This window comes from Aquarana catesbeiana, linkage group LG08, assembly GCF_042186555.1.
Source record: "Aquarana catesbeiana isolate 2022-GZ linkage group LG08, ASM4218655v1, whole genome shotgun sequence".
NCBI classification, from domain to species: domain Eukaryota; kingdom Metazoa; phylum Chordata; class Amphibia; order Anura; family Ranidae; genus Aquarana; species Aquarana catesbeiana.
Window position 1 is genome coordinate 284,147,645 of NC_133331.1, and position 22,444 is coordinate 284,170,088.

General features: G+C 43.0%; 1 protein-coding gene across 1 annotated transcript in view; it reads right to left on the reverse strand.

Annotated features, from left to right (window-relative positions):
• The window catches only part of LOC141106762 (uncharacterized), a 107,492-nt gene that overhangs the window by 61,725 nt on the left and 23,323 nt on the right, over positions 1-22,444 (reverse strand). Inside the window, 3 exon segments of the mRNA XM_073597689.1 lie at positions 6,524-6,662; positions 6,786-6,935; positions 7,050-7,141. Of these exon segments, the coding sequence (XP_073453790.1) occupies positions 6,524-6,662; positions 6,786-6,935; positions 7,050-7,141 (381 nt within the window).

Genomic DNA, 22,444 nt, shown 5'->3' on the forward strand with positions numbered 1-22,444 from the left:
TAAAGAAAAGAAAAAGTTTTTAATAAAAACTAAAAATATTCATCTAAGTCTTTTATTCAGGAGTCACACACTATATTACCAAAAGTATTGGGATGCCGGCCTTTACACGAGGAAGAAAGCAAGGAGCAGGTCATAGGTTCTAAATAGTCTAACTTACATACACAGATATATATATATATATATATATATATATATATATATATATATATATATATATATATATAGAAAATTAGGGGAGTAAAGGGGGATTATAGCGGTGCCAGAGAAAGAAATGGGAATAAGTATTTCAGATAAAATTACAAAAATACTTTCTTAACAAAATGACCATTCTTCCAGAAGCACATTTGTGGGGTCAGGCACTGATGTTGGACGAGAAGGACTGGCTGGCAGTCTCCGCTCTAATTCATCTCAAAGGTGTTCAGGTTGAGGTCAAGACTGTGCAGACCAGTCAAGTTCCTCTACCCCAAACTCACTCATCCACACAAAAGTATTGGGCCACCCCTCCAAATCATTTGGTGGAGGGGGGGGATTATGGTGTGGGGGTTGTTTTTCAGGGGTTGGGCTTGGCCCCCTTAGTTCCAGTGAAGGGAACTCTTAAGACGTCAACAAACCAAGAGGTCATGACTGCGCAGGCCAGTCAAGTTCCTCCACCCCAAACTCGCTCATCTGTGTCTTTATGGACCTTGCTTTGTGCACTGGTGGGCAGTCATGTTGGAACAGGAAGGGGCCATCCCCAAACTGTTCCCACAAAGTTGGGAGCATGAAATTGGCCAAAATGTCTTGGTATGCTGACGCCTTAAGAGTTCCCTTCACTGGAACTAAGGGGCCAAGCCCAACCCCTGAAAAACAACCCCACACCATAATCCCCCCTCCACCAAATGATTTGGAGGGGTTGCCCAATATTTTTGGCAATATAGTGTGGATGAGCGAGTTTGGGGTGGAGGAAATTAACAGTAAAGTTAGCACAATTTCTTTTTATATTGTGAAAGATGATTTTACGACGAGTAAATTGATACCCAACATGTCACGCTTCAAAACTGTGCCCGCTCTTGGAATGGCGACAAATTTTTACCCTTAAAAATCTCCATAGGCAACATGTTTCGAGTTACAGAGGAGGTCTAGAATTATTGCTCTCGCTCTACAGATCACGACGATACCTCACATGTGTGGTTTGAACACCATTTTTCTTATGCGTGCGCTACTCACATACGCGTTTGCTTCTGCACGCAAGCTCGGGGAGACAGGGCGCGTTTAAATTTTTTTGTATTTTTTCTTCTTATTTATTTTACCTTTTATTTTTTAATTTTTACACTGTTCTTTTAAAATAAAAATTGTGTCACTTTTATTCCTATTACAAGGAATGTAAACATCCCTTGTGTTAGAAAAAAAGCATGACAGGACCACCTAAATATGAGATCTGGGGTCAAAAAGACCTCAGATCTCATATTTACACTAAAATCCGATAGAAAAATAAATACATAAAATTTTGTCATTTTGAGAAAAAAAAAAGGCCCTTTAAAGAAGAAGTAAAGCCTATGAAAAAAAAAAAAAAACACCCTGCAAGACAAAGGCATAATGAGCTAGTATGCATAGCATACTAGCTCATTATGAATTACTTACCTGAGATCGAAGCCCCCGCATCGGCCCTCGTTCACCTCCTCCGATGGCGCCATCTATCCCGGAGTGACTTCCGGGTATCGCGGCTAGGGCCCTGTGACTGGCCGGAGCCGCGATAGCGTCACTCCCGCGCATGCGCGCTGGTGCTGCCACTAACGGCATGATCGCCGTTAGAAACGGAACGCTCAGTGCACCTGATGTCTACGGCGCATGCGGCTGTAGACATCGGTGCCGCTATTTCTGCAAATATCTCCTAAACCTTTTAGGTTTGGGAGATATTTCTTGCACCTACAGGTAAGCCTTAATCTAGGCTTACCTGTAGGTTAAAGTGGTTGTAATGGGTTTACAACCACTTTAAGAGCTATAGGCGGAAGTGACATTTTGACGTCGCTTCCGCCCTGCAATGGTATGGAGCCGGGTGGGGGCCATCTTCCCCCTCACTGGTCTCCATACCACACACAGAAGAGGCCTTGATCGTCTCCGCCGCTGCTGATGGCTCCGGTAAGCGGCGGAGGGCACCGGAGAGCGGCGGGAGGGGGAGACCCTCTCCCGCCGACGATAAAAGTGATCTTGCAGTGAATCCACAGCAAAGACCACTATTATCGGAAACTGGACCGCCCGCTGAAGAAGAGGATACCGGGGTTATGGCAGCTAGCTGCTGCCATAACAAAGATATCCCTCTTCAAACAGCCAACGTATATCGGCGTGCGGCGGTCTGGAAGTAGTTAACAGCCTTCTGCAGAAACGTAGTCTACCTGACTTAGTATATTACTTAGTAAAAAAATGACTGGATGTCCCTAAATACAAAAATTTATATGACAGCTAATACTTGTATTAAAGAAAATAGTGCAACAGTGGTTATCAACTTTTGAGCTAAAGGGGGCCTCAAAATGAGACCCCTGACATCACCAAAGTGCTGCATATAATGTTCAATATAAGTAATGCTTGAGAGGACTGTCAGAGACGGCAGACCTAATAGAGGAAATGAGGGTCAGAGAGTGTGGACAGGATACATTGTTGGCTGGGGATATGCTGCAGAGGACAATAAGAACCTGAAAACATGGAGCTAGTAGAAACCAAAGCTATTACCCTAATCCAACCTTTCTCAACACAGAGGAACCCTTGAAATAAGTTTCTGGTCTCATCCCTGCTAAAAATAATCAAATAAAAATATTTAGAGAGAAATAGATCTACAGCTCATGATACATTAGTGTGATGGTCAGTGTGAAAAATTACCCCTTTACAGATAGCAAAAAAGATCACTGGTGTCAGTGGGAAGCTTATCTGAGAGGCAGAAATTGCTCATTGCCGAAGGAACCTCTAGCAACCTCTGGAGGAACCCTAGGGCTCCATGGAACCCTGCCCTAATCAATGTTCCTACTACAGACTGCTGCGGTTTGGGGGCCGCTCATCATATACCAAAGGGCCTCATGCGAAAGTTGGGCACCAGGGATGTAGAAGGGATGTAGAATGTTGATCCAGAAAAAAAAATGAATAAAAAAAGAAAAAAAAAAAAGAAGAATAAAAAAAAGAAAAAAAAAAAAAAAAGAATAAATAAAGAAAAGAAAAAGTTTTTAATAAAAACTAAAAATATTCATCTAAGTCTTTTATTCAGGAGTCACACACTATATTACCAAAAGTATTGGGATGCCGGCCTTTACACGAGGAAGAAAGCAAGGAGCAGGTCATAGGTTCTAAATAGTCTAACTTACATACACAGATATATATATATATATATATATATATATATATATATATATATATATATATATATATATATATATATAGAAAATTAGGGGAGTAAAGGGGGATTATAGCGGTGCCAGAGAAAGAAATGGGAATAAGTATTTCAGATAAAATTACAAAAATACTTTCTTAACAAAATGACCATTCTTCCAGAAGCACATTTGTGGGGTCAGGCACTGATGTTGGACGAGAAGGACTGGCTGGCAGTCTCCGCTCTAATTCATCTCAAAGGTGTTCAGGTTGAGGTCAAGACTGTGCAGACCAGTCAAGTTCCTCTACCCCAAACTCACTCATCCACACAAAAGTATTGGGCCACCCCTCCAAATCATTTGGTGGAGGGGGGGGATTATGGTGTGGGGGTTGTTTTTCAGGGGTTGGGCTTGGCCCCCTTAGTTCCAGTGAAGGGAACTCTTAAGACGTCAACAAACCAAGAGGTCATGACTGCGCAGGCCAGTCAAGTTCCTCCACCCCAAACTCGCTCATCTGTGTCTTTATGGACCTTGCTTTGTGCACTGGTGGGCAGTCATGTTGGAACAGGAAGGGGCCATCCCCAAACTGTTCCCACAAAGTTGGGAGCATGAAATTGGCCAAAATGTCTTGGTATGCTGACGCCTTAAGAGTTCCCTTCACTGGAACTAAGGGGCCAAGCCCAACCCCTGAAAAACAACCCCACACCATAATCCCCCCTCCACCAAATGATTTGGAGGGGTTGCCCAATATTTTTGGCAATATAGTGTGGATGAGCGAGTTTGGGGTGGAGGAAATTAACAGTAAAGTTAGCACAATTTCTTTTTATATTGTGAAAGATGATTTTACGACGAGTAAATTGATACCCAACATGTCACGCTTCAAAACTGTGCCCGCTCTTGGAATGGCGACAAATTTTTACCCTTAAAAATCTCCATAGGCAACATGTTTCGAGTTACAGAGGAGGTCTAGAATTATTGCTCTCGCTCTACAGATCACGACGATACCTCACATGTGTGGTTTGAACACCATTTTTCTTATGCGTGCGCTACTCACATACGCGTTTGCTTCTGCACGCAAGCTCGGGGAGACAGGGCGCGTTTAAATTTTTTTGTATTTTTTCTTCTTATTTATTTTACCTTTTATTTTTTAATTTTTACACTGTTCTTTTAAAATAAAAATTGTGTCACTTTTATTCCTATTACAAGGAATGTAAACATCCCTTGTGTTAGAAAAAAAGCATGACAGGACCACCTAAATATGAGATCTGGGGTCAAAAAGACCTCAGATCTCATATTTACACTAAAATCCGATAGAAAAATAAATACATAAAATTTTGTCATTTTGAGAAAAAAAAAAGGCCCTTTAAAGAAGAAGTAAAGCCTATGAAAAAAAAAAAAAAACACCCTGCAAGACAAAGGCATAATGAGCTAGTATGCATAGCATACTAGCTCATTATGAATTACTTACCTGAGATCGAAGCCCCCGCATCGGCCCTCGTTCACCTCCTCCGATGGCGCCATCTATCCCGGAGTGACTTCCGGGTATCGCGGCTAGGGCCCTGTGACTGGCCGGAGCCGCGATAGCGTCACTCCCGCGCATGCGCGCTGGTGCTGCCACTAACGGCATGATCGCCGTTAGAAACGGAACGCTCAGTGCACCTGATGTCTACGGCGCATGCGGCTGTAGACATCGGTGCCGCTATTTCTGCAAATATCTCCTAAACCTTTTAGGTTTGGGAGATATTTCTTGCACCTACAGGTAAGCCTTAATCTAGGCTTACCTGTAGGTTAAAGTGGTTGTAATGGGTTTACAACCACTTTAAGAGCTATAGGCGGAAGTGACATTTTGACGTCGCTTCCGCCCTGCAATGGTATGGAGCCGGGTGGGGGCCATCTTCCCCCTCACTGGTCTCCATACCACACACAGAAGAGGCCTTGATCGTCTCCGCCGCTGCTGATGGCTCCGGTAAGCGGCGGAGGGCACCGGAGAGCGGCGGGAGGGGGAGACCCTCTCCCGCCGACGATAAAAGTGATCTTGCAGTGAATCCACAGCAAAGACCACTATTATCGGAAACTGGACCGCCCGCTGAAGAAGAGGATACCGGGGTTATGGCAGCTAGCTGCTGCCATAACAAAGATATCCCTCTTCAAACAGCCAACGTATATCGGCGTGCGGCGGTCTGGAAGTAGTTAACAGCCTTCTGCAGAAACGTAGTCTACCTGACTTAGTATATTACTTAGTAAAAAAATGACTGGATGTCCCTAAATACAAAAATTTATATGACAGCTAATACTTGTATTAAAGAAAATAGTGCAACAGTGGTTATCAACTTTTGAGCTAAAGGGGGCCTCAAAATGAGACCCCTGACATCACCAAAGTGCTGCATATAATGTTCAATATAAGTAATGCTTGAGAGGACTGTCAGAGACGGCAGACCTAATAGAGGAAATGAGGGTCAGAGAGTGTGGACAGGATACATTGTTGGCTGGGGATATGCTGCAGAGGACAATAAGAACCTGAAAACATGGAGCTAGTAGAAACCAAAGCTATTACCCTAATCCAACCTTTCTCAACACAGAGGAACCCTTGAAATAAGTTTCTGGTCTCATCCCTGCTAAAAATAATCAAATAAAAATATTTAGAGAGAAATAGATCTACAGCTCATGATACATTAGTGTGATGGTCAGTGTGAAAAATTACCCCTTTACAGATAGCAAAAAAGATCACTGGTGTCAGTGGGAAGCTTATCTGAGAGGCAGAAATTGCTCATTGCCGAAGGAACCTCTAGCAACCTCTGGAGGAACCCTAGGGCTCCATGGAACCCTGCCCTAATCAATGTTCCTACTACAGACTGCTGCGGTTTGGGGGCCGCTCATCATATACCAAAGGGCCTCATGCGAAAGTTGGGCACCAGGGATGTAGAAGGGATGTAGAATGTTGATCCAGTTAGGTAAAAGATGGCCTTTTAGATCCAGAAAGAATGATTTTATTTTTTGTTGAAGCAAATTGAACCAAGCTTTATGAGTTTTTGCCTTTTGTTGGATCTGCTGTACATTTAGATTATTTTTCTTTTGTAAACCCTCTTGATATACATATTTTTTCAACTCATCTAATACAAATGCATACTTTATATTCAAAGAAGTAAAACAAAAACGTTCAACTGTTTTTGTATTTAGTGTTTATGACCTACTTGTGTCCATATGTAGAGAAGATCCCTTCTGTTCACTTTTCATAATCATCTCCCCCTCCTCCATAGACTGCTGATCTCCACTCGCCAACCTCTCTTCTTCTTCTTTATCTTCATCTTTGATGTCTCTCAATTTTACAGCCTAAAACCCCAAAGATTGTAAAACATAATGTCTAGAAAAGTTACTGCCAATAAGAAAAAAATACACAGAAGGATTTCATCTTGTAGAATAGGATTTGACTGCTTTTTGTCAATTTTTAAATACCTGATCATGGTGGGGGCTTTTTTGATCTTCCTGTGTGGAATCCCAGGAATACCGAGGACCACCCTCCTCCACAGACTGCGGATGTCCACTCACCAATGTCTCTACTTGTTCCACTTTTACTTTAACCTTGATGTCTTTCCGTTCTTCATCCTAAACCACAAAAACGAAAGAATACATGTGTAAAAAAGGAACAAAAATTTTATAGAAGAATGGCCACTCATAGCTTAGAATATATTTTAGGTCTACATGCTCAGTCCTACCTACCTGATCATTGTGAGGGATGGTGTGACCTTCCTGTGTGGATTCCCGGGAATACAAAGGACATCTCTCTGGTGGGTTTCCATTACTGGATCCATCTGTAGGAAACACACACACTGAATACATTGTTTCTATGTGTTTATCAGATGATGGGGGATCTAGGTGGACCCTCCGTACTGCTCTCTCCTTTACAATAAAGTCTCCTCTTACCCGGTGATGTGAAGGGCGGCTGATTCTCCATCATGACGTCCTTGTAGAGATCCTTGTGTCCTTCTAAATACTCCCACTCCTCCATGGAGAAATAGACAGTGACATCCTGACACCTTATAGGAACCTGACACACACAATGATACAGTCACCATCCAGACACATCCCTTGTCTGTTACTGGATAATGTCCCAGAATTCCCAGCACCGCTCACCTCTCCTGTCAGTAGCTTAGTGATCTTCTTAGTGGCTTCTAGGATTTTCTTGGCACTGGTTACCTTTGTTGTCAGGCAGTGAGGTGGAGGCACTGTGATGGGTGATTCTCCATAAAGACAGCTTATGGGTGTTGGATCACCAGGTTTATTCTTCACTATTTTGTAATCCTAAGTAAGTTGACAAAAAAAAAAAAATTTGTAAATTCTTCCTAGAATCTTCCTCACCTATCCAGTCAGGTCTATAATATAGTAACAGGGACGAGAGTGATGTCATGTGACCTCCCAGAATCCTCCTCACCTCTCCAGTCAGCAGGTAGATGATCTCCAGGGTGAGGTCTAATATCCTCTCAGTCACTTGGATTTGGCCACTGCCCATTTTTATTGATTTGGTCATGTGATCTAAAAAAGGACACTCCTCTCTGTCAATGAATAATACTGATAATTATTTGCACTATACTGGGATGAAGAATGTCTCCACAGCGTTCCTCCTTAGTTCCCGTTGGTCTTTCTTTGACCTCTTGTTATATATTATAGGCCTCATTTTTCAATGAACTGAAAGACAACCAGATATTATCTTATGTACAACTCAAACTGAACCTTGAATAGAAGATTATCAAATAGTTTTGTTTTTTCAATGGAAGCCCTCATACTCGTACTCTGCGTCCTTGGTTAAAAAAATGAATGTGCTCAAAGCTATTTTTCTGTTTCCTTTCTTATATGATTTTGCACCTAAATACTGCAGGAACTAATCTATGGCCCCTTTTTCTCTGATTACGTTTCAGTTTGACTATAATACTTTCTAAATTGGTATAAATTTGGATATATCTGGTCTACAAACCAGAGGCTCTGGATAGACAGTTGGAAATGGTTCTATATTTAGGATGCATCCGGTCTATAAACCAGAGGATCTGGATGGACAGTTGGATAAATGGTTCTATATTTAGGATGTATCTGGTCTATAAACCAGAGGCTCTGGATGGACAGTTGGATAAATGGTTCTATATTTAGGATGTATCTGGTCTATAAACCAGAGGCTCTGGATGGACAGTTGGATAAATGGTTCTATATTTAGGATGTATCTGGTCTATAAACCAGAGGCTCTGGATGGACAGTTGGATAAATGGTTCTATATGTAGGATGTATCCGACCCGTGTACATATAACAATTGTATTATGTGTGTGTAGCAATATCTGCTGGAGATAAAAAGACATCACAGTGACTATGGAGGAAGAGGACGGACATAACGGGGGGGGGTTACTGGGACTAAATATAAAATAATATCTTATTACCTCCTCTGCTGCCAGTTCCAGAAATGTCTCCTCTCTACTTCCTGCCAACTCTCCTCTCACCCGGAACTTCCTGTTTGTGCCTGACATCACTTCCTGAAAGTGTCTGACCTAACTTTCTGTCTTCACCCAACATTATGTCCTGTTTGTACAGTTGGCAAGATCCCCACTTTGTGCAGAATATAAAAGACTTCAGCCTATGTCTTGTCTTAATATATAATCCCCTGCTTCTTAAGGTGTTACATTGCATTCTTTATGACATACCTACATTATATTTCAATTGATTATTTAGACTTCACCTCCGAAACATCTCCAAAATACGCCCACTTCTAACCGTTGAGACCACTAAGCAGCTTATTAACTCCCTTGTTATCTCTCGCCTTGACTATTGTAACTCCCTCTTCATGGGCCTACCTCTCCACAAGCTATCCCCTCTTCAGTCTATCATGAATGCCACTGCCAGACTCATCCACCTTACCAACCGTTCAATGTCCGCCACTCCTCTCTGCCAATCCCTCCACTGGCTTCCCATTGCCCAACAAATAAAGTCCAAAACACTAATGCCGCGTACACACGATCTGACTTTCCGACGGGAAACGTTAGATGTGAGCTTGTTGGCTGAAAGTCTGACCGTGTGTATTCTCCATCAAACATTTGTTGTCGCACTTCCCGCCAACAAATGTTGGCTAGCAGGCTCTCAAATTTTCCGCCAACAAAACTTTGTTGTCGGACTTTCTGATCGTGTGTACAAAAGTCCGTCGCAGAAAAGTTCACGCATGCTCGGAATCAAGTACGAGCCGGAAGCGCTCGGTCTTGTAAAACTAGCGTTCGTAATGGAGATATCACATGACTATTGAACTTCCTTTTTATCGGCTCATCGCACCTCTTGTACGTCACCACGTTCCCACATTCGTAATTGTTGGCCAACATTTGTGTGACCGTGTGTATGCAAGACAAGTTGGAGCCAACAACCTTCAAACAAAAATCCACGGTTTTGTTGTCGGAAAGTCCGATCGTGTGTACGGGGCATAACCGTAACATACAAAGCCATTCACAATTCTGCCCTGAGCTACCCTGTTTCCCCTAAAATAAGACCTAGCGTGATTGTCAGTGATGGCTGCAATATAAGCCCTACCCCCCAAATAAGCCCTACCCTGTTTCCCCGAAAATAAGCCCTACCCTGAAAATAAGACCTACAAGGACTTTAACTAGGGCTTATTTGGGGGGTAGGGCTTATATTGCAGCCATCACCGACAATCACGCTAGGTCTTATTTTCAGGGAAACAGGGTATATCACCAATCTTATTATTATTCGTATTATTATTATACAGGATTTATATAGCGCCAACAGTTTGCGCAGCGCTTAACAAAATAAAAGCAGACAGTACAGCTACATTACAATTTGGTACAAGAGGAATCAGAGGGCCCTGCTCATTAGAGCTTACAATCTAAAAAGGGAGGATCAATTGATAGACAAGGTAATAGCTGTGGGGGAAGAGTTGATGGAGGAAGTAAAACAGTGTATTAGTTAGAAGCAGGATAGAATACTTTAAAAAGAAGGGTTTTCAGGGATCGTCTAAAAATGGGTAGATTAGGGGACAGTCAGACCAATTGGGGTAGTGAGTTCAAATAGATGGAAGAAGCTCCAAATATCACCCACACCGTCCTCTCTGCTCCTCCCAAGACCTTCTGCTCTCTAGCTCCCTTGTCTCCTTCTCCCATGCTCGTCTCCGGGATTTCTCCAGAGCCTCTCCCATCCTCTGGAACTCACTACCCCATTCTGTCTGGCTATCTCCTACTCTGTCCGCTTTTAGGCGATCCTTGAAAACTCATCTCTTCAGGGTGGCCTATCCAGCTAACAACCAAATCCTCTACTCCCCTCATCAGTTTATCCCTCACAGTACCTACCTTTTGTTTCACCAGCTGCTCCCTCTTAGATTGTAAACTTGCAGGAGCAGGGCTCCTCTAACCCTCTTGTTTTGAATTATACTATTGTAGTAGTGTCTTCCTACATTGTAAAGCGCTGCACAAACTGTTGGCGCTATATAAATCCTGTATAATATTAATATAATTCATATAAAGTTATGAATTAATATAAAGAAAAATTATTGATAGTGTGCATATTTTATTAACTATTAAAAAAAAAAATCTCCAACAGCTCTCCTCCACCATCCACACTACATTCTCCAACAGCTCTCCTCCACCATCCACACTACATTCTCCGACAGCTCTCCTCCACCATCCACACTACATTCTCCGACAGCTCTCCTCCACCATCCACACTACATTCTCCGACAGCTCTCCTCCACCATCCACACTACATTCTCCGACAGCTCTCCTCCACCATCCACACTACATTCTCCGACAGCTCTCCCCCCACCATCCACACTACATTCTCCAACAGCTCTCCCCCCACCATCCACACTACATTCTCCGACAGCTCTCCTCCACCATCCACACTACATTCTCCAACAGCTCTCCTCCACCATCCACACTACATTCTCCGACAGCTCTCCTCCACCATCCACACTACATTCTCCAACAGCTCTCCTCCACCATCCAAACTACATTCTCTGACAGCTCTCCTCCACCATCCACACTACATTCTCCATCAACTCTCCCCCCACCATCCACACTACATTCTCCGACAGCTCTCCTCCACCATCCACACTACATTCTCTGACAACTCTCCCCCCACCATCCACACTACATTCTCCGACAGCTCTCCTCCACCATCCACACTACATTCTCCGACAGCTCTCCTCCACCATCCACACTACATTCTCCGACAGATCTCCTCCACCATCCACACTACATTCTCCGACAGATCTCTCCCCACCATCCACACTACATTCTCCGACAGCTCTCCTCCACCATCCACACTACATTCTCCGACAGCTCTCCCCCCACCATCCACACTACATTCTCCAACAGCTCTCCCCCCACCATCCACACTACATTCTCCGACAGCTCTCCTCCACCATCCACACTACATTCTCCAACAGCTCTCCTCCACCATCCAAACTACATTCTCTGACAGCTCTCCTCCACCATCCACACTACATTCTCCATCAACTCTCCCCCCACCATCCACACTACATTCTCCGACAGCTCTCCTCCACCATCCACACTACATTCTCTGACAACTCTCCCCCCACCATCCACACTACATTCTCCGACAGCTCTCCTCCACCATCCACACTACATTCTCCGACAGCTCTCCTCCACCATCCACACTACATTCTCCGACAGATCTCCTCCACCATCCACACTACATTCTCCGACAGATCTCTCCCCACCATCCACACTACATTCTCCGACAGCTCTCCTCCACCATCCACACTACATTCTCCGACAGCTCTCCCCCCACCATCCACACTACATACTCCGACAGCTCTCCCCCCACCATCCACACTACCCCCCCCCCCACACACACACACACACACACACACCATTTCAGCTTACATCAGTAAAGAGAGCTCTGAGAGCTGTTTGGAAGAAAGGGACACCCCCCCCCTTCACACAGCATGCAGGACCAGAGCTGAGACTGTTAATCTGCTGGAGCTGTCACCATTTTTCTCTTGGTGTCAGGAAAACTCATCAGAAGTGACTCTTGCCTATAGTAGAGGAATGAGGCAGCAGACAGAATTGACACTTATAGGGCGTACACACGGTCGGACTTTGTTCGGACATTCCGACAACAAAATCCTAGGATTTTTTCCGACGGATGTTGGCTCAAACTTGTCTTGCATACACACGCTCACACAAAGTTGTCGGAAAATCCGATCGTTCTAAACGCGGTGATGTAAAACACGTACGTCGGGACTATAAACGGGGCAGTGGCCAATAGCTTTCATCTCTTTATTTATTCTGAGCATGCGTGGCACTTTGTCCGTCGGATTTGTGTACACACGATCGGAATTTCCGACAACGGATTTTGTTGTTGGAAAATTTTATCTCCTGCTATCCAACTTTGTGTGTCGGAAAATCCGATGGAAAATGTCCGATGGAGCCCACACACGGTCGGAAATTCCAACAACACGCTCCGATCGGACATTTTCCATCGGAAAATCCGACCGTGTGTACGGGCCATTAGTGCTCTGGATTGAGACAAGTACACACTATAGAGGATATGCTTTGTTCATGTGTGAGGTTTACAACCACTTTAATAGAGCTTTTCATCTTCCTCAATGGCACTCCAAACCAGTCATTAATTTAATATAATTTTGTCTTTTATTTTTTGTTGTTGTTGCTCCTATTATTTCCTCACTATCAAATCCTGCTGTGATCACCTTGTGACCAAACCCACTTTCTTGAAACCTTTTATGGTAGATAGCTCTACTATTCACATAAACTGCTGATTCCAGAATTCCTCCTATAGTGGATGGCAGAAAATGACTCCCATGGATAGGCATTCTACCCGCACCTGGTTTGAGGAACATGTAGATTTCCGATATTTTTTCTTTATCCGTAAATCCAAAAATTCAATCTTTCTCATACTATATGGCTGTGAAGGTTCTGATTTATCCAGGTCATGGTATGTCCAGTAGTAGTCAGTTACACTCAACTGGATTTGCTCTGTAATGTTGAAGAGGGTTCGTAGCTTTTCCAAACCACTTCTCCTATGGTTGGGAGAGGCCTTGAAGCATCTTCCACGTTACAGAACAAGTCCAGTTGAATGTGACGGACTACTACCAGTTATTAACGTTTTGACACTGGGTGTTAAGGTTCTCATATATCCAGGTCATGGTATATCTAGTAGTGGTTAGTTACATTCAATTTGACTTTACCTGTCATGTTGAAGATGCATCGTAGCTTGTCCCAACCACTGAAGAAGCGATTTGGACACGTTAAAGATGTTTTGCAGCCTCCTCAAGCTATTTGTTCAGTTCTGATCAGTTTCAGGAAGTTACCCTAGCATTTATATCCACACAGGTAGCACAGTCACGTTAACCCTTACCATGGAGTGTAGATATTGACTGTCCCAGAACAGAATTAGGGGTGTTAAAATTTCTTTCTTTTTTTATAAATTCAAGTGTACTAATATGACATTAATGTACCTCTGTTGCAGTTAAAGAAAACACTTTCTGTATATTCTATGGCAGGCTTTTCCTCAGCCTCCATTTTTCTTCTATAGATAACCCCTCCGTTACTTCCTGGTACATGTCTAGGAAAGTGGGACATGCAAACTGTTAAGAGTCAGGAAGCAGTTCAACGGGTCAATAACACGCGCCCTGCACCTGCCCTCCCCCTCCAGGAGATTTCTCCTACCCACCTCTGTAGTCTCATGTTTTTCCAACACAGGCAATGTCAGTGTGCACCATTCTCCCTAAATACAGAGCCAGTATCTTCCTCATTTTGTACCTTATCTTCTTCTTGCATAGATTGTTCATTTGGCAGAGTGTGCAGGAGCTGAGTGATCACATAACATCCTATGTGGAGCAGAGCTGTAGCACTGAAAACAGAGAGAGTGCATCCCTGAAAGTCTGTAAAGCTCACCATACAATCGGATTGTAAAATACCTTCCTTTTGCATACATTGTTCATTTGGCAGAGTGTGCAGGAGCTGAGTGAGCACATAACATCTGTTTTGTACAATCTCCTTTAGATCTACCATCAACTATGTAGTGCAAGGGGCCTGCCTGATTAGATACAGAGTGATTGGATAGACGGTGTATCCTCCTAATATTTTGTTTTGGTAAATCTAAAGGAGATTGTACAATTACATTGTATAGTGGCCACCTTTATACACCTAAAATGAACAAGTTGTGCTTTCGGTGTCTTTAATTGTTAACGTGGTTCTAAAGGCAGAATTCTAGGGCTGTAACTAACGATTATTTTCATAATCGATTAGTTGGCCGATTATTATTTTGATTAATCGGATAATAACCTTTAAAAAAAAGTGTGGTGTATAATTTAGTTAATATGTAAAGTTTAAAAAATAGGAAATTTATTCTTAAATATCTCTATGCAGTAGTAAATGTAAATAACCAACTATATGGATAGGGAGCAAAATCTCTAATCCAATCTGAGAATAACAGACAGAAGAGATATACTGTTTATATACTATTAGAGGAGAGATAGTAAATACAGTATATATCCTCTAACAGTATATTAAAGGGTGAATCTGGTAAATATCATCAGACTCAGAGATCAAATTTTTTTTATTTAAAAAACAAACAATATCTTCCTTAAAAAAAATGTAATTTTAAGAACGTTCGTTCAATTTTCTAATCGTTAGTGGGGTCAAATCGAAGTTCATTTTCAACCACAGTGATGGGAAAATTTGGAAATAATAGAAAACTTCTTGGTCAAAGGAATTTTCAGACAGTGTATGTGGTTTTCATTCAGAAGTTACATTCATTTTAAAAACAGACTGTTAAAAATAAGTGAAAATTTCATGAACTGAAAAATTCTTTCATTCAGTGAATGTACAAAGATTTTTCGTCTGAATATTCTCGTCTGAAAATTGATCCGTGTGGACAGCATAAGGCTCAGTACACACCTCTGCAGTTTGCTTTTGATCTGTTTCTGCAGTGCTTTTTGCTGTGCGTTTTGATTTTTTGCGCACATGATTTTGCATTTATTTTGGACAATTTGTTGTTGGGCCGATTAAAAAACACAAATTGCTGCAAAAACGCATTACATGTTTTTCTGCAGCTTCTCCATTGAAGTATATTAAACCAAAAAAGCACCGTTTTGTGTTAAAAAAAAGTCCCTGACCCTTTCCAAATATGCAGCGGCTGAAAAAAGCATAGTTACAGTAGCGATTATTTGCTCTTTTTGTATTATAAAGGGCTCATTTTAGTTTTTTTTAACCCTTTTATGTTACTGGCCGATTAATCGATTATATTAGTAATCGATTATTTTAATAATCGATTAGTTGTCGATTAATCGATTAGTTGTTTCAGCCCTACAGAATTCTATGCATTAAGGTAAAAAACCTTCTGGGTGAAGCTCCCCCCCAACCCCCCATATACTTACCTGAGCCCCATCTCGATCCAGCAATGTGCATGAGGGTAGCGGCTCTCCAGGGTCCCTCCTATTGCTGTCGATCACAGCCAGTGAGACAAGGAGGAGAGAGCAGCAGGGATGGGGCCAAGCCGCGCTCTGTGTCTAAATGGACAATCTCCATTCACAGGAGTGCGGCTCGGGAGCGAGCCTGCTTGAGTGCCCCCATAGCAAAAGGTTTGGTATTGGGGGCATTCAGCAGGGGTGTGGAGCTAGGACTGTCAGTGGGGGAACCAAGAAGAAGAGGATTGGGGCTATTCTGTTCAAAACCATTACACAAAACAGGTAATTATGACATGTTTGTTATTTTTTTAAATGTTACCCTTTAGAATGACTTCAATGGCACCCTCAAACCAGGAAGCAAACAGTGGCGTCACTAGGGTTGGTGTCACCTGGTGTGGTAAAATATGGTGTCACCCCCCCCCCCGTGTATTCTGCCCAGCGCCCTGCAGGCAGTGCACCGTCACGGGTTGCACCCCAAACCAGTCCCTGTAAATGATAGTATAGGGTGGTATAGTGGCAGGTTAGGGTAGTATGAAGTGATATAGTGGCAGGCTAGGGTGGTGTAGTGGCAAATTAGGGTAGTATAGGGCAGGTTAGGGTGGTATAAGGCAGGTTGGGGTGGTATAGGGCAGGTTGGGGTGATATAGGGCAGTTAGGGGTGGTATAGGGCAGGTTAGGGTGATATAGCGCAGTTTGGGGTGGTATAGGGCAGGTTAGGGTGGTATGAGACAGGTTGGGGTGGTATAGGGCAAGTTAAGGTGGTATAGGGCAGGTTTGGTTGATATAGGGCAGGTTAGGGTGGTATAGGGCAGGTTGGGGTGGTATAGGGCAGGTTAGCGAGGTATAGGGCAGTTTGGGGTGGTATAGGGCAGGTTAGGGTGGTATAGGGAAGGTAAGTCTGTGGGAGGAGTGAAGGAGGCAGCCACACCCCCAACTCCTGCCCACCAACCCCAGCTGAAGGAGATATTGAAGATCCCTGAGGGTTAGCTTCACTGACTGGGGAGTGTTATAGGCAGCCTCCCTCGCACGGCTAGGTGTCCTACTCACACCGAGCTCTGCAAGTGCACGCAATATAGCGCACTGTGTAATGGCGGCCCCGGTGTCACCCCTCTGGCTGGTGTCATCCGGTGCGGGCCGCACTCCCCGCTCCCCCCCCCCCCCATAGCGACGCCACTGGAAGCAAATGCATATTTTGCTTCATGCAAAAAATGCTCAACAAATTCATTAAAAAACATGCAAACCGCAACACACCAAAATGCCCAGTGAGCTACTGTGTTTCATTAGTTGCACTTCGGCAAGCCCATTGAAATCAACCGTCTGCCCTATGCATTTTGCAGGGAAAATTGGCCAAAAAAATTGCGCTCGCAATATGCTAGGTGTGTATGGGGCCTGAAAGTCATATTGTCCTTTGTCATTAATGACCAAACTGTTTCCTTTCATTTCTTTTGAGATGACCGGGAGGTACACTGCTATGCTTTTATTTATATTCATGTACTATATATACACTGTGTGTGTGTGTGTGTGTGTGTATATATATATATATATATATACATACATACATACATACACACACACACACACACACACACACACACACACACACACACACACACACACATACACTATATTACCAAAAGTATTGGAACACCTGCCTTTACACACACATGAACTTTATTGGCCTCCCAGTCTTAGTCCGTAGGGTTCAATATTGAGTTGGCCCACCTTTTGCAGCTATAACAGCTTCAACTCTTCTGGGAAGGATGTCCACAAGGTTTAGGAGTGTGTCTATGGGAATGTTTGACCATTCTTCCAGAAGAGCATTTGTGGGGTCAGGCACAGACTTCTGTTGGACGAGAAGGCTTGGCTCGCAGTCTGTGCTTTAATTCATCCCAAAGGTATTCTATCTGTTTAAGGCCAGGCCAGTCAAGTTTCTCCACCCCAGACTCGCTCATCCTTGTCTTTATGGACCTTGCTTTGTGTACTGGTGCACAGTCATGTTGGAACAGGAAGGGGACATCCCCAAACTGTTCCCACAAAGTTGGGAGCATGAAATTGTTCAAAATGTCTTGGTATGCTGACGCCTTAAGAGTTCCCTTCACTGGAACTAAGGGGCCAAACCCAACCCCTGAAAAACAACCCCCCCCCCACACCATAATCCCCCCTCCACTAATTGATTTAGAACAGTGCACAATCAAGGTCCATAAAGACATGGGTGAGCGAGTTTAGTGGGAGGAACTTGACTGGCCTGCACATAGTCCTGACCTCAACCCAAAAACCTTTGGGATGAATTAGAACGGAGACTGCGAGCCAGGCCTTCTCGTCCAACATCGGTGCCTGACCTTACAAATGTGCTTCTGGAAGACTGGTCAAACATTCCCATAGACACACTCCTGAACCTAAGAGCCCTTTCACACTGGGACGGTGGGGGCGTCGGCGGTAAAACAGCGCTATTTTTAGCGCTGCTTTACCATCGTTTTTGCGGCGGTAAAAAGTGTTAAACTGCTCGCATTCTGCGGCTATAGCCACGGTATTGCCGCGGTATAGTCGCGCTGCCCCATTGATTTCAATGGGCAGGAGCGGTGAATACACCGCTCCTTCACCGCTCCAAAGATGCGGTTTGCAGGAGTTTTTTTTTCTCCTGCCAGCGCACCGCTTCAGTGTGAAAGCCCTCGGCTTTCACACTGAACAAACAGTGGCGGCTGTTTTGGGTCGGTTTGCAGGCGGTATTTTTAGCACAATAACGCCTGCAAACCGCCCCAGTGTGAAAGGGCTCTTATGGACAACCTTCCCAGAAGAGTTGAAGCTGTTATAGCTGCAAAGGGTGGGCCAACTCAATATTGAACCCTACGGACTAAGACTGGGATGTCATTAAAGTTCATGTGCGTGTAAAGGCAGGCGTCCCAATAATTTTGGCAATATAGTATATACATATATATATATATATATATATATATATATATATATATATATATATATATATATATAAATTAGACTATTTAGAACCTATAGACAGTGCAGCGCTAAATAAATGGAGAAAATAGAATAAAATTGAGATAAAACACAATACAATCCACCACGGTGTAAAGATAAAAAAAGTCCATATAATCAGGTCCAAACAGATCTTCAAGGTAGAAAGGACTGTGTGTTTGCAAATGGTGTTTCCAGGAGCCCACCACCACAGAAACAAATGGCCTCTCACCTGGTGTTGTGGACCCTTTAATTATAGAGGGTCATAAGCGCTCTTGGCATATAATATGCAAATATTATGCGGCTACACAAATCTTCATCAATGACCATCAAGGACCCAATATAGGACACTCCAATAAGGACATGTAGGAAATAAAAGTGGCGAAAATAGTGCTCTCCGTATAAAATGATCTTTATTACTATATAAGAAATGGTAAAACACTCACAAGTGAAGTACTTGGTAATAGCAGACAAGCAGTAGTGGCGATCTCCTGTTCCTCCGAACAGCAGAGCAGATGCGCAGTGGCCGCGGGTGACGTCACGACGCTACCTCGTTCTGGACGCGTTGCGTCCCAGTGGGCGGGGACTTCATCAGCAGATGAGGAACGTCGTGGGCACCCGCGCTAAATACCAGGTAAGTAACCATGGCTACAGTACACCAAACGGAATTGACCTAAGGATCACCCGGAACTAAATCCGGACGTAACCCCTTATACAGGAATATAAAACAAACGGAAATGGCTCTCCCAAAAGCAATAGGAAAAGACATAGCTGTGACACTAAAACGCATCAATCCTGGAGGGACAAGTGCATAATTCCTGAAATGGAATATTACCATACCAAAGGGAAAATTAGATATTAAAAATATATATATATATATATATAAAAACATATATATATAAAAAGTATTATCATTGTAAAAATAAATATTCATACATTTTCAGAACACCATAAAAATATTATAAAAATAAGAAGGGAGTCATCCGCGGCCACTGTCATCAAATATAAATGAAATAAAAATAAAATTCAGCGATCTGATATAAAGCAATTTGTATCAAAATCAACGTTTAACCCCTCAGGGCAAAGAACCCTGGTTTCGAAGATCCAGTAAGATTCTCTCTTACTCAGTTGCCTTATGAAATTGCCCCCCCTCCAGTGTCTCGTGACCCTCTCTATACCCCAAAACCTCAAACTTTTGGGGTTCTGATGATGATGGAGTTTGAAGTGTCTAGAGACATTGTGGGTTTTCAGGCCTTTCTTAATGTTTTTAACGTGCTCAGCAAGTCTCACATGTAGGGGTCAGGATGTTCTCCCTATATACTGGAGCTCGCATCCACACTCCAGCATATACACGACCCCTACCGTGTCACAGGTAATTAGCTGTTTAATATCATACTCTTTACCAGTAGCTGAGGCTAGGAATTTTTTCCTTTTCTTTATGTTCCCCTTTGCATGCTTACATGGGATGCATTTGCCGCATGCATAGAAACCACTCAGAAAAGAAAATAACCTATCGGAAGAGGGAACAGGAGGGTTCAGAACGCTAGGGGCCAGACGGTCCCTTAATGATGGAGCCTTCCTATAAATAAACTGAGGGCGGTCAGGGAGCACTGGGCCTAAGACTTTATCTTGTTTCAAGATGGGCCAATTCTTCTGAACTATTTTCTCAAATGTGCGGTATTGCACATTATAGTCAAGCACCATCTTGAAATTATAATCGTCTCCACCTTTTTCCTTGACCGTATCAGAAACCAAAATACCTCTGTCAAGACTTTTGACTTTAGTGATCTCCTCCTCAAGCTTGGAACGATCGTATCCTTTTTGTTCAAACCTAGATGTCAGAATGTTTGATTGCACCAAGAAATCCTCCTCCGTGGTGCAATTCCTACGCAGCCTGATGTACTGACCCCTGGGGATGTTGCACAACCAAGAATGGTGGTGACAACTCCCCAGGGGGATGTACGAGTTGCGGTCCGTTGGTTTGAAAAAATTGGTCATAATAAAACGGTTGTGTATAATACTGATAGTCAGATCCAGAAAAACAACTTTTTCCTGGTCAACCGTCCAAGTCAAGACAATGTTTTTATGGTTAGTGTTAAGAGCATCAATAAACAAGTCAAGTTTGTCCCTATCTCCTCTCCAAATAAGAATAAGGTCGTCAATATAACGACGGTAACAAATGAGCTCTGGGGGCTTATTAGAAAAAACTGCCTCTTCCTCCCAGTGGGCCATAAATAAATTGGCCACACTGGGAGCAAAACGGGCCCCCATAGCAACTCCCCTTGTCTGCAAATAAAAATCCCTATTATACCAAAAATAATTTTTGGTTAAACAAAAGTTTAAACAACTCAACAGGAATTCTTGATGCCTCCCAGACAATGAGGAGGAGGATAGAGCCCATTCGACAGACGTCATAGCATCTCTGTGACCAATAATGGTATACAGAGAGCTGACGTCTGCTGTGACCAAAAAAGTGGGTGAAGAACAATCTAAACTTTCCAAAATCTGAATCACATGTTTAGTGTCTCTGAGGTATGCAGGGGTTTTAATAACAAGTGGTTGCAAAAAGACGTCAATGTATTGCCCAAGACGAGCTGACACTGAGTCGATCCCATTAACAATGGGTCGACCAGGGGGGTGGATGATGTCTTTATGTATCTTGGGCAGAAAGTAAATCACAGGGGTTCTGCAAAATAAAGGATCCAAATACATTGCTTCTTTCTTGGTGAGGATTTTTTGATCCCTGCCATCCTCAATAATAGCATGCAATTCGTCCTTATATGTTAACATGGGGTCTTTACTAAGGATCCTATAGGTGTCTTGGTCGGAAAGCAGACGACTCTATTTCTGACTGATAATATTCTCTGCTCAAAACGACCAGACCCCCCCCTTTGTCGGCGGGACGGATGACTATATCCTTCCGCTCGGAGAGCGATTTGATCCCGCGCTTAATAAACAAAGGATCAACAATTTTTTTAACCTTTAACTGATTTAAATCATGCGAAACCATATTTTTGAACACTTCTAAATGTTTATTGTCGGTGTTCTGTGGGTTAAACGTAGATTTGTTGCGTAAAGATGAGTGTTGAGAGATGGACGGTTTAGTCCCATGATGAGGTTGGGCCAAAAAAATATTTTTTCATATTAAGGGACCTAACAAATTTCTGGATATTAACATAAGTATCAAATTTATTAAGGTTTTTTATAGGGGCAAATTTTAAGCCTCGATCCAAGACCTTAATCTCATCGTCACTAAGAGTGATTTTGCTCAGATTGTAGATACCCTTCCCTACTGTGGTTTGGGCCTTTTACTTACTTCTCAGTAATCTAGCTGCGTTATGGAAGTGTTTGAATATTTTGAAAAGCGTGATATTAAGATTAATGAGGTATTCTCTAGGAATCCTACCTTAGAACCCATTAATGATTTACCTCAATGTTTCAGAAAATTGGGCTATATTTATGAAAAAAAAGATCAAAACTTGGTGGGACATCACTTCTTTTGAGCAGTACCTTGCTGCCAGACTTATACCTAGGCGTCTGCGGTGGGATTTACCCCCCAATGATGGCCTGACTGACGTTCAGTCTATGTCTGAATGGAGTGATTTCTTCATTAAAAGAGGTTTTAAACTTTTGGAGTTTCTCCTTATACGTAAAAGAAAGAGGATGGCTACCCTCGATTCGCAGATTGGTGAAATTACCAAAAGTGTTGAAACCT